General features: G+C 34.8%; 1 protein-coding gene across 4 annotated transcripts in view; it reads left to right on the top strand.

Annotated features, from left to right (window-relative positions):
* UFM1 (ubiquitin fold modifier 1) overlaps nucleotides 1-14987 on the top strand; it is a 211572-nt gene that overhangs the window by 43600 nt on the left and 152985 nt on the right. For 3 of the 4 annotated variants that reach the window (XM_077868028.1, XM_077868023.1, XM_077868024.1), the window contains exon 6: nucleotides 10559-10619. In XM_077868028.1, the coding sequence (XP_077724154.1) occupies nucleotides 10559-10619 (61 nt within the window). Of the gene's footprint in view, nucleotides 1-10558; nucleotides 10620-12143; nucleotides 13493-14987 lie in introns of those variants that run through there. The other variant, XM_077868022.1, reaches the window with a different exon arrangement.

Below are 14987 nucleotides of genomic sequence, written 5' to 3'. Positions count from 1 at the left end.
CTCACTTCTTCCATCCTATAATAGCAAACCCATTTCCTATTGACATTTGAGATCAATCACTGCATCCTATAGAGATGTAGTCCTCTTTTTTTTTCTTTTTCTTTTTTTGTCTGTGAGGTCACTGGCATGAGGACCCCAAAATATCCAGATGTCTGTTTCAACTTCCAGTTCTCTGAAATCATTTTGTCCTCAGATGGAAACATCCCACCCTTGAGAACTAAAACCTCTTTACAAGGCAAGCCTAAAGTTGAGGGGACAAAAATCAAATGTTATATTAAAAATTGAGTCTTGAGAATTAATGATAAGAGGAATCAATTTCTATACCTTGATTCCTGGGCTCACATGTTCTGGATATGGAAGAAACAGTACCATATATTGGTTGCTGGTTTAGAGCCTATAGACAACTGTTGAGGATATGATCTCAGCCCTGGAACATGTTGTCAGCTAGCAAACTAGAGTTTGCAATTGGCCATTTCACCATTCTAACAGAATAGATATTTTTAGGTGATGGGACATATAGAAAGTCCAATCAATACCTTGGGAATGAAGCCTATTTCCTTCTTTTGCTATAAAATGAGTTCTTGGGTCAAAAGCAATGTGATGTTAGATAAGGTGAATAAGACGTCAAGTTAGGATAAATAATGCCAGAAGTATGATTTTGGATAGAAACTACATGTCTACTGTAGGGAGACAGTAGACAGGGAGATAAGGAGGATCAATTATGTCCCACTCTAAGATGGTAGGAATTCACTGCATTCAAACTGATGGCAGCTAATTTGCTAGCCACTGGCCCTCCCCACGACCAGGTAGTGGTGTCATGTGATGTTTGGCTAGGCTTTCAGCATTGGCAATAGCAAAACTCAGCCTTTGGTGAGGGAAAGAGATTTCAAGAACTTTTGGATCTACTAGGTCATGAGGCTCAAGTAGCAGAACAGCTTGCATTGAATCCTGGACTTGGGGTAGAGGTTTCTCTTGTTTTGGCAACTGCTCAAAAGTGGCTACCTTATAACAGGTAAATGGGTCAGAGAAGCACATTCAATTTGGTGACATTTTGAATCCTAAGTTATTAGTGTCATTTTAGAGCCAGTGTTTAGTCATTCCCACAAGTTTGTATATTTCTCTTTTCCCAGTCTCCTACCTTGGTAGGTGGCTGCAGGAAGAAGGTTCAATTGCACACTTACAGGATTATCCCAATGTTCTTCCTCAAGAGCATTCATCCTGTCCTCCCATTAATTCACAGGGTTCTTGTCTGTGAATTGAATCAGTTTTGGAAATCTAGATTGCTTTAAGATTGCTCCAAAACAAATGTCTTGACATGATAGAGAGTTTGGTTTTATACATATCAAACAAGACTTTAGTAGGCTACTTCTCTATTTGAAGCCTATATGATACCAACATCAAATTTTTTGTGGGTCATATAATTCTAATACTATTCTAGAGCTGCTGCTCATTTACATAAACATGTCTATTTTTTCTTTGGTGGTTAATCCCTGCTCTCTAGCCTCTGCTATTCTGGGATCCAATCATCCTCACTTAAATCAGAGAACCCATTTCTATGAAGACACCTCTCATTGGCTTCCCCATCATGCAGAGCACAACTACTAGAGCTTTCCAGTATTGCTAATACTTTTTACCTTGTTGTGTATCTCAATGCTTCAGTGAAGGAAGTCTCCATTGGGCCTTTGCAATTAGGAAATTGATAAATGGTTCATTCCAAAATTTGTATACCCTTAGGCCTTAAGATTCATTTCTCTACTGGCATCTCAATTCATTGAATAGAATTCTCAGTTCAGGCCAGGTTTCGGTCATTCATTCAAACTGTTGGTGCCACTCCTGGTTTCTGGAACTAGCATGTTGAATTTGGAATTTCCAGTTAGGTCATCCATATCAACAAAGTTGGTCACATTCAACATTATATTCTTTTTTCCTTGGCCTAGAATTCTTATAATCTATTTCCCACACAGGGACACCTGAGTGGCTTGGTTGGTTGGTTAAGGATCTGACTCTTGGTTTCTGTTCAGGTCATGATCTCAGGGTCGTGAGATTGAGCCTCTGCACTCAGCAGGAAGTTTGCTTGAGATTCTCTCTTTGCCCCTCCCCCTGCCCACACTCCCTTTCTTTCTCTCTAAAATAAATAATATTAAAAAAATCTATTTTTCCCATAAAATGTTCAAGTATCTGCAAATCTTTCAGCAAATCATGCTTCCTGATAAGTTACCAGAGGTGCTGCCTCTGAGAAAGACTTACCCTGTCTACAGTAGCTGGAAACTATGACATTGCTGGGCGTTAGTCACCCATAGCCACTAACTTCTTATTTAATTTGTAATATTTAGAAGAATATGTTTTCTATAGTTTCTGCTTCCTTGAATTTAATGCAATTTTCCTTTTAGTATAACATAAAAACAGCTTTTGGAAATGTTTTAAGGATGTTTGAAAAAAATTGATTCTTCATAAGATACAAGCATAAAATATTAGGTTTCATGAAGTATGGCATAGAATGGCTCCTTTGTCCCAATTTAATTTTTGCTTTGCTTCATATGATTTTTGCTACATCTGCTTTATTTTGCTTATAGTTTATAATAATTCTTCTGATTATTTTATCTTATAACTATTTACAGTTATTGCATAAAAATATAGAGTTGAATTTTTTTTAAACAATATGACTGTATTGGCTTCTTAAGAAGAAAGTCTTGCTATTTCCATTTACTATAACAACTAATATATGGGCAGCTCTGGTGGCTCAGTGGCTTAGCGCCACCTTTGGCCCAGGGCCTGATCTTGGAGACCCAGGATCAAGTCCCATCTCAGGCTCCCTGCACGGAACCTGCTTCTCTCTCTGCATCTCAGCCTCTCTGTCTCTCTGTCTCTTATGAATAAATAAATAAAATTTAAAAAAATAACTAATATATTTGAGTAGCTACTTTTATTTTGCTTAATTTAAAGGAGTAAATCACATAGTAATATGTTAAAATTGACTCAAAAGAAAAATGAAATAAAATTTCATTATACTAGGAATATTACATTATAATGAAAAATCTCAATATTATATTCAATATTATATTCAATTTTCAATATTATATTCAATATTATATTCATTATTATATTCAATATTCATTTGTGCCTGAATAAAATTGTCAAAAAATAGAAAAATAATTAAGAGAAAATAAAATTATCAATAATTCTACCACCAAGCAATAAACACTTTGGTGTACTTTTTCCTCTGTGCATATTATTTTGCATCTCTAAGATCAAGTTATGTAAACCACCTTACTTTTTTCTATTCATTGTTATATCATAAGCATTTCTCCACACCATTAATATCCTTTGTAAATAATATTTTTACATTATTAAAATTGCATTTTGTTGTCATATGTCATAACATTCTTTACTAATTACAACTCTTATAATGAAAATGTGAATTTTTTCTTATCATTTACTATTACTAATACATCTTTGAATGCATTTTAATTAATTTCTTAGACTCTAAAAGTAGCATTGCTCTGTCAAAAATATGTTTTTAAAAATGGGTCTGTAAAGCATGACTCCTTTCCAAAACTGTGTATCAATTTATGTTTCCACCATACTGAGTTCAAAGTTAAAATTAAATTTAGTTCCATACTGAATGAAAATGTTAACATTTTGTTCATCATTTTATTTCTAGTGCTTACATAGTGCTTGGCACATATAGTAGGCATTCAGAAAATATTTTTGAATGAATAATTGAATTATTCCTATGTAGGCAGTGTGCTAGAGTGAAAATGTTATAATCCTTTAGAGTACCAAAGGTTGTGTTTATTTGAAAAATGGATTAAGTGATTTCCCAAATGTTATACAGCTATTTTTTTTAATCTGAAGTACAGCACAGTTAATTGACTTTAACCTTTGTGCTCTCTCTTAAACACTAAAGATTTTATTTGCAATTTTTTCTAGTTGATAGTGTTTCTATATATCAAAGATCTAAAATGCCATACAGTGTTTAAAAGATTTACGTTAGTTGCTATAAGATGAAAATCCAACTTACCATATTCACAAAATGCAGCGTGTACACCAACACATACATACAAATCAGACTGCTCAATAATCAATGACAAAATAAAAATAACTGAGAAGTAGAACCATTTATCTTTGTATATTTGAGTGATTTCTATTTTATGTGGGTTTTCTTCTAAGAGGATACTACAAACCTGATGTGTGAGGAAGCTAGAACTTAAGCAGGAATGAAGTCAGATGATGGAATCTGGAACTTTCAGAACATTTAGAAGTGAAAAAGAAAAATCCCAGTGAGAAGAAACCCACAAGAAGAGCTGCTTTCAAATATGCGCTTAAGGAGGAAATAAGAGATAGTGAGTCAGAAAAACACACAAGGAATCATTGGCCAAAAGAAAAAAATTCTGTATTCATTTAAAATAATAACCCATAGATCCAGGAAGTCTAGCAAAGACCAAGCAAGACAGACAAAAAAGCCAAAAAGCCAAAACCATAGCTGGATACATCATTGTCAATTACAGAAAACAAATGATAAAGTAAAAGATCTATTAAGGAGCAGAGAAGGAAACACAACACATACAGGAAAATTCTAATAAAGATGAGATCTATCTCATCATAAAAGTTGTAGATCACCAAACAATAGACAACTTCATTAAAGCGGAAGAAAGAGGAGGAGGAGGAGGAGGAGGAGGAGGAGGAGGAGGAGTCAACCTAGAAGTCCATACCCCCCCCAAATCATTAAGAATTAAGGCAAAATAAAGACATTTCAGATGATTAAGTGTTGATGCAAAATTCTGCCTTCATCATGGGAAGACATGCCCATGACACTATCTCCCATGATTAATAGATGGCTTATGGAAAGAAGTCAAAATCTGGAAAGGCAACCCAGATTGGGGGGGAGGGGGGTGTTTTCTTTTTCTTTCTTTCTTTCTTTCTTTCTTTCTTTCTTTCTTTCTTTCTTTCTTTCTTTCTTTCTTCTTTCTTTCTTTCTTTCTTTCTTTCTTTCTTTCTTTCTTTTTCTTTCTTTCTTTCTTTTTGCAACTGCATAGTAGAATAGTGGCACCAGAAGCCAAAGTTCTATAGAAATCCTATATATCTGACCATAGGAATCTAGAAAAGGAGTAGATTGTGTCAGGATGCAGGAGGTAGGTGAGGAAGAAATTCCAGAGAGGAGAGAGCTGAAGAGGGGGAGTCCATAACTCTATGAACCTGTACAAGTGTTTAGGCTCACTCTTTAGCTGTGCATGAATAAGACAGATCCCAAACTATATAACAATTGAACATATTTAAAAACTGGCCCAACCCTCAGACTGACCCCTGACTGTTGCATGTTTTTGATCTTTGGGATGTAGGAAAAGCTGCTCTAACAGGGAAGTTAACAATACAGTCTTATATCAGGAAACAAGAAAAATATCAAGCAACTCACTCTCACAGCCAAAGGGAGCTAGAAAAAGAACAAACAAAATTCAAAACCAGCAGAAGGAAAGGAAAAATAAAGATTAGAGCAGAAATAAATGAAATTGAAACTAAAATAACAACAATCAAACATACAATAGAACAGATGAATGAAACCAGGAGCTGGTTCTTTGAAAATATCAAAATTGATAAACCTTTAACCAGACTCAACCAAAAACAAAACAAAACAAAAAAACAAAAAAACAGGAGAGAGGATTCAAACAAAATCAGGAATAAAAGAGGAGAAATAACAACAGACACCACAGAAATACAAGTGATTATAAGAGAATATTATGAAAAACTTTATGGCAACAAATTGGACAATCTGGAAGAAATGAATAAGTACCAAGAAGCATATAACCTCCCAAAAATGAACCAGGAAGAAATAAAAAATTTGAACAGACTGATTATCAGCAATAAAATTGAGTCTGTAATCAAAAACTTCCCAATAAAGTCCACAACCAGATGGACTCACAGTTGAATTCTATCAAATATTTAAAGAAGAGCTAATACCTATTCTTCTCAAACTAATCTCAAAAAAGAAAAAGAAGAAGAAGGAAATCTTCCAGATTTATTCCAGAAGGTGAGCATTACCATGTCACTAAAACCAGATACACTACAGAAAAGAGAACTACAGGTCAATATCTCTGATGAACATAGATGCAAAAATCCTCAGCAAAATATTATCAAACTGAATCCACAATACATTAAAAAACCATTTAACACAATCAAGTAGAATTTATTTCATTGATCCAAGGGGGTTAAATATTTGCAAATCAATCAAAGTGATATATCACATCAACGAATGAAAGGATAAATACCATATGATAATTTCAGTAGGTGCAGAAAAAACATTAGATAAAGAACAACATTCATTCATGATAAAAACTCTCAACAAAATAGGTTTAGAAGGAATATATCTCAACATAATAAAGGCCACCTATAAAAACCCCACAGCTAACATCAAGTCAATGGGGACAATCTAAGAGTTTTTCTACCAAGCTCAGAAACAAGATGAGGATGTCCACTCTCACTATTTTTATTCATCGTAGTACTGGGAGTCCAAACCACAGCAATCAGACAAGAAAATGAAATAAAGGCATCCATATAGGTAAGGAAGAAGTACAACTTTCACTATTTGCAGATGACATGATACTATATATAGAAAACCCAAAAGACTCTACCGGAAAACTATTCAGACTGATAGGTGAAATCTGTAAGGTCACAGGATACAAACTCAATGTGTAGAATTCTGTTGCATTTCTATATACGCATAATGAAGTAGCAGAAAGATAAATTAAGAAAATCTCATTTACAATTGCACCAAAAATAAGAAAATACCTAGGAATAAACTTAGAAAAAGAGGTGAAAACCTATACTCTGAAAACTATAAAACAGGAACAAAAGAAACTGAAGGTGAGGGGATCCCTGGGTGGCTCCGCGGTTTAGCGCCTGCCTTCCGTCCAGGGCGTGATTCTGGAGTCCCCAAATCGAGTCCTGCATCAGGCTCCTTGCGTGGAGCCTGCTTCTCCCTCTGCCTGTGTCTTTGCCTCTCTCTCTCTCTCTCTCTCTCTCTGTGTCTCTCATGAATAAATAAATAAAAATCTTAAAAAAAAAAAAAGAAACTGAAGGTGACACAAAGAAATGGAAAGATATTCCATGCTCATGAATTGAACAAATATTGTTAAAATATCTATACTACCGAAAGTAATTTACAGATGTAATGCAATCCCTATCAAAATATAACATTTTTACAGAACCAGAATAAATAATCCTAAAATGTGTATGGAACCACAAAAAACCTGAATAGGCAAATTAATCTAGAAAAAGAACAAAACTGGAGGTATCACAATTCCAGATTTCAAGATATACTACGAATCTGTAGTAATCAAATAATATGGTACTGGCATAAAAATAGACACATAGATCAATGGAACAGAATAGAGAGCCCAGAAATAAACCCATGATTATTTGGTTAATTCATCTTCATTAAAGGAGGAAAGAACATACAATGTGAAACAGACAGTCTCTTCAACAAATGGTGTTGGGAAAAGTGGACAGCTACGTGCAAAAGAGTGCAACTAAACCACATTCTCGCACTCTACACAAGAATAGACTCAAAATGGATTAAAGACCTAAAAATGAGACCTGAAACCATAAAAATCCTAGAAAAGAACACAAGCAGTACTTTATCTGACATCAGCCATAGCAACATTTTTCTAGATATGTCTCCTTAGGCAAGGGAAACAAAAATGAAAATGAACCATTGGGACTATATCCAAATAAAAAGCTTTTCCACAGCAGGGGAAACAATTTAAAAACCTAAAAGTTGGGATGCCTGGGTGGCTCAGTGGTTGAGCATCTGCCTTTGGCTCAGGGCATGATCCCAAAGTTCTGGAATTGAGTCCCACACTGGGCTCCCTGCATGAAGCCTGCTTCTGTCTGCCCTATGTCTGCTTCTGTGTCTCTTATGAATAAATAAATAAAAATCTTTTTTTAAAAAACTAAAAGTTAACCTACTGGATGGGAAAAGATATTTTCAAATGAATCTAATAAAGAATTAGTATCCAAAATATATAAAGAGCTGATACCCAACACCCCAAAAACAAGTAATCTAATTATAAATGGATAGAAGACATGAATTGGTATTTCTCCAAAGAAGAATACAGATGGTCAACAGACAAATGAAAAAATGCTTAATATCACTAGTCATCAGGAAAATGCAAATCAAAACCACAGGAGATACCACCTCAGATCTGTCAGAATGTCTAAAATTGAAAACACAAGAAACAAAAAGTGTTAGCAAGGATGTGGAGAAATAGAACCCTCATGCAAAGTTGATGGGAATGCAAGTTGGTGCAGCCACTGTGAAGAACAGTATGGAGGTTCCTCAAAAGGTTAGATAGAATTACTATATGATCCAGTAGTTCCACTACTGAGTATTTACCTAAAGAATATGAAAACACCAAAATGAAAAGATACATGCACCCCATATTTATCGTGGCATTACTTACAAATGGCCAAGTTATGGAAGCAACCTAAATGTCCATTGATGTATGGGTAGAGAAGAGGTAATACACACACACACACACACACACACACACTGGAATATTAGCCGCAAAAAAGAATGAAACCTTGCAACAACATGAATGGATCTACAGGGTATGTACTGAATAAAATAAGTCATTCAGAGAAAGACAAATACTATTTAATTTAGCTGGTGTGTGGAATTTAAGAAACAAAACAAATGAACAAAGAAAAAAGGAGACAAACCGAAACACAGACTCCTAACTATAGAGAATAAACTGATGGTTGCCAGAAAGGTGGTGAGTGGGGGGATAAGGGAAATAGAAAGGGGATTGAAGAGTACATTTATCATGATGAGCACTAAATAATGTAGAGAATTGTTGAGTCACTATATTGTACACCTGAAACTAATATAACTGTGTATGGTAACTATGCTGAAATTAAAATTAAAACAATAACACAGGTAGAAAAAGAAAAAAAAGGTTTAGCTTCCCTCCTAGATCTAAAATTAATCTACTCAGACTACCAGTTTTGCCTGCTTAAGGCTGCACTTCACAAAAGGGTTTGAATCTATCCTGTGATACAACTTAGTAAAAGAATTCTGTATATCTTTCATCTAAAATTATGTTGTATGAAATATCACAGAGATTATTATATGGAAAATTTCCATTTACTTTTTTCATTATTCAATGGCAAACAGATACTCTGATACACATATTTCAAAAGACATAATTTATTCAAATATAGAATTTCCAATAAAGATACTAAAACAATATGGCTATCAAGGAGAAAGGGGATTTTCATTTAGTTTTTTTCTCTAAGATTTTCTGATCATTCTGTTCAGGAGCAGTGTTAACCCTAGAAAAAGAGTGTTTAACCTGTTTTACTAAAGAAAATGAAGAAAGGATTTAGCAGGTTTCTTGGGTCTGGGGTAATCTCCCTGATTCTAGTAAATTTATTTAAATTGAGAATGACCTTCCCTATCCATTATTTTCATAAAGACAGAGAAAGTTCTTCAGTTTATCCCAAGTGAAATGAGAATTTTAGATTATCATAAGACTGTCAATTGGCCTGTGCTCATTGAGTTAATTCTATATTATGAAATGAACATATTCCAACAATTCACTAACTGATGAATTGAGAGGTTTTGATTTCCCAGATTAGTAGTTAAAACACTCAGGAATGAAATTCTACCTTTGCCAATGAGGCTGACATTTTGTGATTTCTGTGTTTTAATGTTTTAATGTCTGAATTCTGGACATAATGGAGTCTGTGATCACTGACTCAGAAATAGTGTCCTCTTCCCCATCTGCAACAAACTATTCAATTCTTAGCTTCTGAACTTAATTCAGTCCCTCTAATTTTATTCTGTTCCATCTTTTATTAATCTTTTCAGCAAATTGATCTCTGGGTTATATGTATGTGCCTTCTCATGCAAACGACTTTAATGGATTTGTTTTCTATCATTATTAATCATAAATTCAGGAAAAATTGTCCAATGACTATCACTGGTTTACCGTGAGAATTAAATAAGGTAATAACACAAGTGCTTAGCACCTCAACTGGCACATGTTAAATGTGCAATGAATATCGACTGTTACGTGTGTTCTGGGGGTAATAAATGCTTTGTGTTCAGAACTTTATGTATTGTAATTAGTACAGATTCATGCCATCACTCCCTAAATTAATTTTGTTCAATAATTTCATAATAATGATTTAAATGGTGACCATATATGATGATTTTTACTTGGTACCTTCTTTCCTGAAGCTGTTGTTTTTTTTCCTTCACCTAAGAAGGCTCTTAGCAAATACTTTTTAAAGCCTTTTTCCTTGATGGTGGGAGGGGCAACAAATGAGCAAATGCATCAAGTAGGGAAAATGACCAAGCTTCTTGGCAAACTCAGCAATGAGTCAGCTGGATATATAGAAATGTCTTTAACTCTATAAACTGGCTTTCTTCATAATCGTAAGTTGCCTTTGTACCTTCAATAACAACTCAGTGAACAATAAATAGGTGAAGTAAGATTTTTAATTGGTTTGAGACTGTATATTAAAACAACACTGACAATTTTTGCTTATTTTTGTTTAGATGTTCTCCACCTAGTCTCAACCTGGTCAGCATGTAGACCGGGAACATGTAGAGCTACAAAGTAAGTAAAACTGACAGAACAAATATTTTGATCTAAGAGTGCATGAACTACTCCATTGCTCTTTTCATCACACAGGCTCTGGGTTGGATACAAAATATTTGAGAAAAGTCATGTCTTCTTTCCATCATGATCCTTATTGCAGAAGCTTATTATCTTAATAAGAGTCTTAAAAAATTGTTTAGGTCATGAATTCTTTCTTGCTTACTGGTAATGTTTCCTAGTAGTACACTGGGGTATATTTCCTAAATCATTCTTTTTTCTTTTTTTTTTTCAATTGAGAAATTCTTTTTCTCTAACTTCAAAGTGGCAAATTTACTCCTTTTATGGTGACTAAGAGATTCACTTCAACATATTCTATTCCCCCATACAAATGATTTCCTGTATGAAGCAGCATCAATCACTCTGGTTATGAGAAGTTCTTAGATTAAACAAACAAACAAACAACCTTAGATAACCTGGTTAGTATTTTTTTAAAGCTGAGTGTGGAGCCCAGCATCAGGCTTGAACTCACAACCCTAAAATCAAGACCTGAGTTCAGGATGCCTGGGTGGCTCAGTGGTTGAGCATCTGCCTTTGGCTCAGGGCGTCATCCCAGATTCTCCAGATCAAGTCCCACACTGGGCTCTCTCTGCATGGAGCCTGCTTCTCCCCACTCTGTGCATGTCTCTGCCTCTCTCTTTCTGTGTCTCTCATGAATAAATTTAAAAAAATCTAAAAAAAAAAAAAAAAAGACCTGAACTGGGATCAAGAGGTGGACACTTAACCTGCTGAGCCACCCAGGCTCCCCTAGAGATTCTTTTAAGCCACTGTGTAGATAACAGATCACTAGCTGATATTTCTGTCTCTCTCTCTTTTTTTTTTTTTCCTTTGCTGATTTGTTTTGTTTTTTTAAATTCTACATGAGTGAAATCATCTATTTCTTTGACGGACTTATTTCACTTAGTACTATTCTCTCTAGCTCCATCCATGTTGTTGGAAATAGCAAGATTTCATTCTTTTTTAAAAAATATTTATTTATTCATGAGAGACACACAGAGAGAGAGGCAGAGACATAGGCAGAGGGGAGAAGCAGGCTCCCTGTGGGGAGCCTGATGTGGGACTTGACCTCAGGACCCTGGAATCACATCCTGAGCCAAAGGCAGACGCTCAACCACTGAGCCACCCAGGCATCCCAAGATTTCATTCTTTCTATATCCAATGAGTATGAATATATATATTTCCTTCATCTTCTTTATCTATTCCTCCATTGATGGACACTTAGGCTGCTTCCATATCTTGACTATTGTGAATAATACTACTATAAACATAGGAGTGCATGTATGCTTTTAACTTAGTGTTTTTGTATTTGGGGGGTCAAATACCCAGTAGTATGATTACTGGATAGTAAGGCAGTTCTCTTTTTAACTTTTTGAAGGACCTCCATGCTGTTTCCTACAGTGGCTACACTAGCATTCCCACCAAGAATATACGAGGGTTTCTGTGTCTCCACATCCTTGCCAACACTTGTTTCTTCTTTTATTTTAGGCATTCTGATCCCTGTGAAGTGATATCTCATTGTGGTTTTGAATTGCATTTCCCTGATAATTATGATGTTGAGCATTTCTTCACGAGTCTGTTGGCAATCTATATTCTTTGCAGAAATGTCTGTTCATGTCTTCTGCCCATGTTTAATCAGATTATTTGTTTTGGGGGTGTTGAGTTGTATCAGTTCTTTGTATATTTGGGATACTAACCCTTTATTGGATATGTCACTTTGTTTTGTTTTTAAAGATTTTATTTATTTATTCATGAGAAACAGAGAGGCAGAGACACAGGCAGAGGGAGAAGCAGGCTTCCTGCAGGGAGCCCAATGAGGGACTTGATCCCAGGACCCTGGGATCACACCCTGAACCAAAGGCAGACACTCAACCATTGAGTCACCCAGGCATCCCAGGATATGTCATTCTGAAGCTGATATTTTAAATGCCTCCAAGTATAAATATGAGAATTTCTCAGAGATAATAAGGGCTACATTCTAGGCAGCAAGATCAAGTAAGTATTGTTAACTAGTTTGCTATGGCTTCCATGACTTATATAAGGCAAGCAAATTTTTTTTAAAAAACTATTATTGAGAATCCCAATAACTTAAATCTTATTATTGTTTGAGTATTTCTGGAGTATACTTCGGCCAGTACACTCCATAAGGGTATCTGAACATTTGTTTATTTCTTAAGACTCTGAAGTCATTCTATTCTTTCTATGCCACTAGTGGATAGTTGCAAACCTGAAATGAAAAACAATGTAGTAATATCTGTGCATTTCTGCTTCAAGCTAAAATTAGGGGTGCACCAGGTTTGTATATTTTGAAAATATTGTTGTATTATTAATTCTTTGAATATTTGCAGGTCAGAAAGAAAGACCTCAAACATTCATTGGTAGAAATTACCAGGAAGGTCACCTAATCTTCCTCAACCTTCCTTTTTTTTTTTTTTCACATACAAAATGTGGATGAAAATACAAAACTATTGTAAAGAGTATATAAAAGAATGCATATAAGCTTCTTTGCATAGTGCCAACCAATAAAAGTTATCTATCATAGTAATTACTGTGCTCATGAACACAACGCATTTCCATCACACCCCGAGCAGTCCACCTTATAAAAAAGTGATGTTAAGTAAAGCTATATGATATAAGAAGAAGAATCAATATTTCACAATAAGACAAGTAATTCATACTCCTGTCAAGATACAGACAATTTCCATAATCCCAGGTTTCTTTGTGTCTCTCTGTAGGCAATCTCCTTCTACCAATCCTGGCCACTAGAAACCTCTGATCTACTTTCTACCACTATAAGTTTGGCTTTTATAAATTTTAATATAAATGAGTTCACACAATGTTTTGTGTCTGACTTCTCTCACTAGATACAATACTTTAGAAATTCATCCTTGTTAATTTCTTTTTATTTCTGAATGGCAGTATTTTGATTCCACATTAGCTTTTTTTGCTCTGAAAAATAGATACTATTAGTGTTGTATATGCAGTTAATATGTGCTTAGATTTTCCTTATTTTTTTAAAAAAATTATTACTGTTCATTCCTTTTTGCTTCTTAGATTTTCCATCTGAAATAATTTTCTTTTTTACTAAAGAACATTTTACAGAAGTCCCTCTAGTGTAGCTTGGGGGTAAACTCAGTTTTCATTGGCCTTTAAAAATCTCTATTTTACCCTGATTTTTTAAAAAAAGATTTTATTTCTTTCTTTGAGAGAGAGAGAGAGAGAGAGAACACAAGTGGGGGGAAGAGAAGAGAGAGAAGGACAAGCAGACTCTGTGCTGAGTGTGGAGCCCAACTCAGGGCTCAATTCCATGACCCTGAGATCATGACCTAAGTTGAAATCAAGAGAAGGATGCTTAACCAACTGAGCCACCCAGTGCCCCTACTCTGATTTTTTAATGCTAATTTAGCTAGGTATAAGGATAGAGGTTGACAGTTGAGGCGCAGATAGCTCTCCATAAGACATTCCTGAATCACCTCAACATTGTAGAATGATTGCAGGAAAGTAGATGCCCAACTTGGGGGGTTAGTGTATTGGTGTCCTTTGCACGCAGGTGGCCCCATATGTTTAGTTCTTTCCAATGTATTATGAGAAGCAAAGCTTTTCACATCAAGTCCAAAGTATTTAAGAAGAGTTTTGTTTCTGCACACATTTTTTCCCATCTCCTGGATGAAAGTCTGAGGTCCAAGAAGATAATGAAGGCCAAGATGAAAGTAGCCTTAGTGCATCACTGTAGAGTTAACCATTCATTGGTCAAATACCAATTTGAACATCACATGAACAAGAAATAATTTCTATTGTAGTAACTTACTGTTATTTCTGATTTTAGCTACCATAGCAGTTACATTACTTTAATTAATACAAGTAGTATTTTTTTCTCTGCATTGGAAAATTATTGTTCAAGTGTATACTGACTGGCTTCTAGAATTGCTGTTGAAAAATCTGATGCCAGTGTTTCCTGATAGCTTGGTTTCCTGATAGCTTGTTTGTCTTCTCTCTGACCAGTTTTATAATTTGTCGGTATTCCATAATTTTGCTATACACTGCATCTCATGGGTGACATATTATTTATCCCGTTTTGCACTTACTGTTCTTACTAAATGTGAGTATTTAATTCTTTTTTCATTTTTGTATACCTCACAGTTTCTAACTCTTCAAATGTTAACTTCTGCTTTTTTCTTTTTATTCTCTTTTTCTGTAATTCTATGTATTTAAAAATTTTATATTCTCTTCCCCATGTCTGTACATTTATTTTTAGTATTTTCAATCTCTGGTAATTTGTTTAGCTCTATCTTATGTTTAATCTCTCATTTGTGTTTAATTTGATGTTTAACT

Source organism: Canis aureus, chromosome 24, assembly GCF_053574225.1.
Source record: "Canis aureus isolate CA01 chromosome 24, VMU_Caureus_v.1.0, whole genome shotgun sequence".
NCBI lineage: Eukaryota > Metazoa > Chordata > Mammalia > Carnivora > Canidae > Canis > Canis aureus.
Note: the sequence above shows the minus strand (reverse complement) of the source record. Positions and strands in the feature narration are given on the sequence as shown.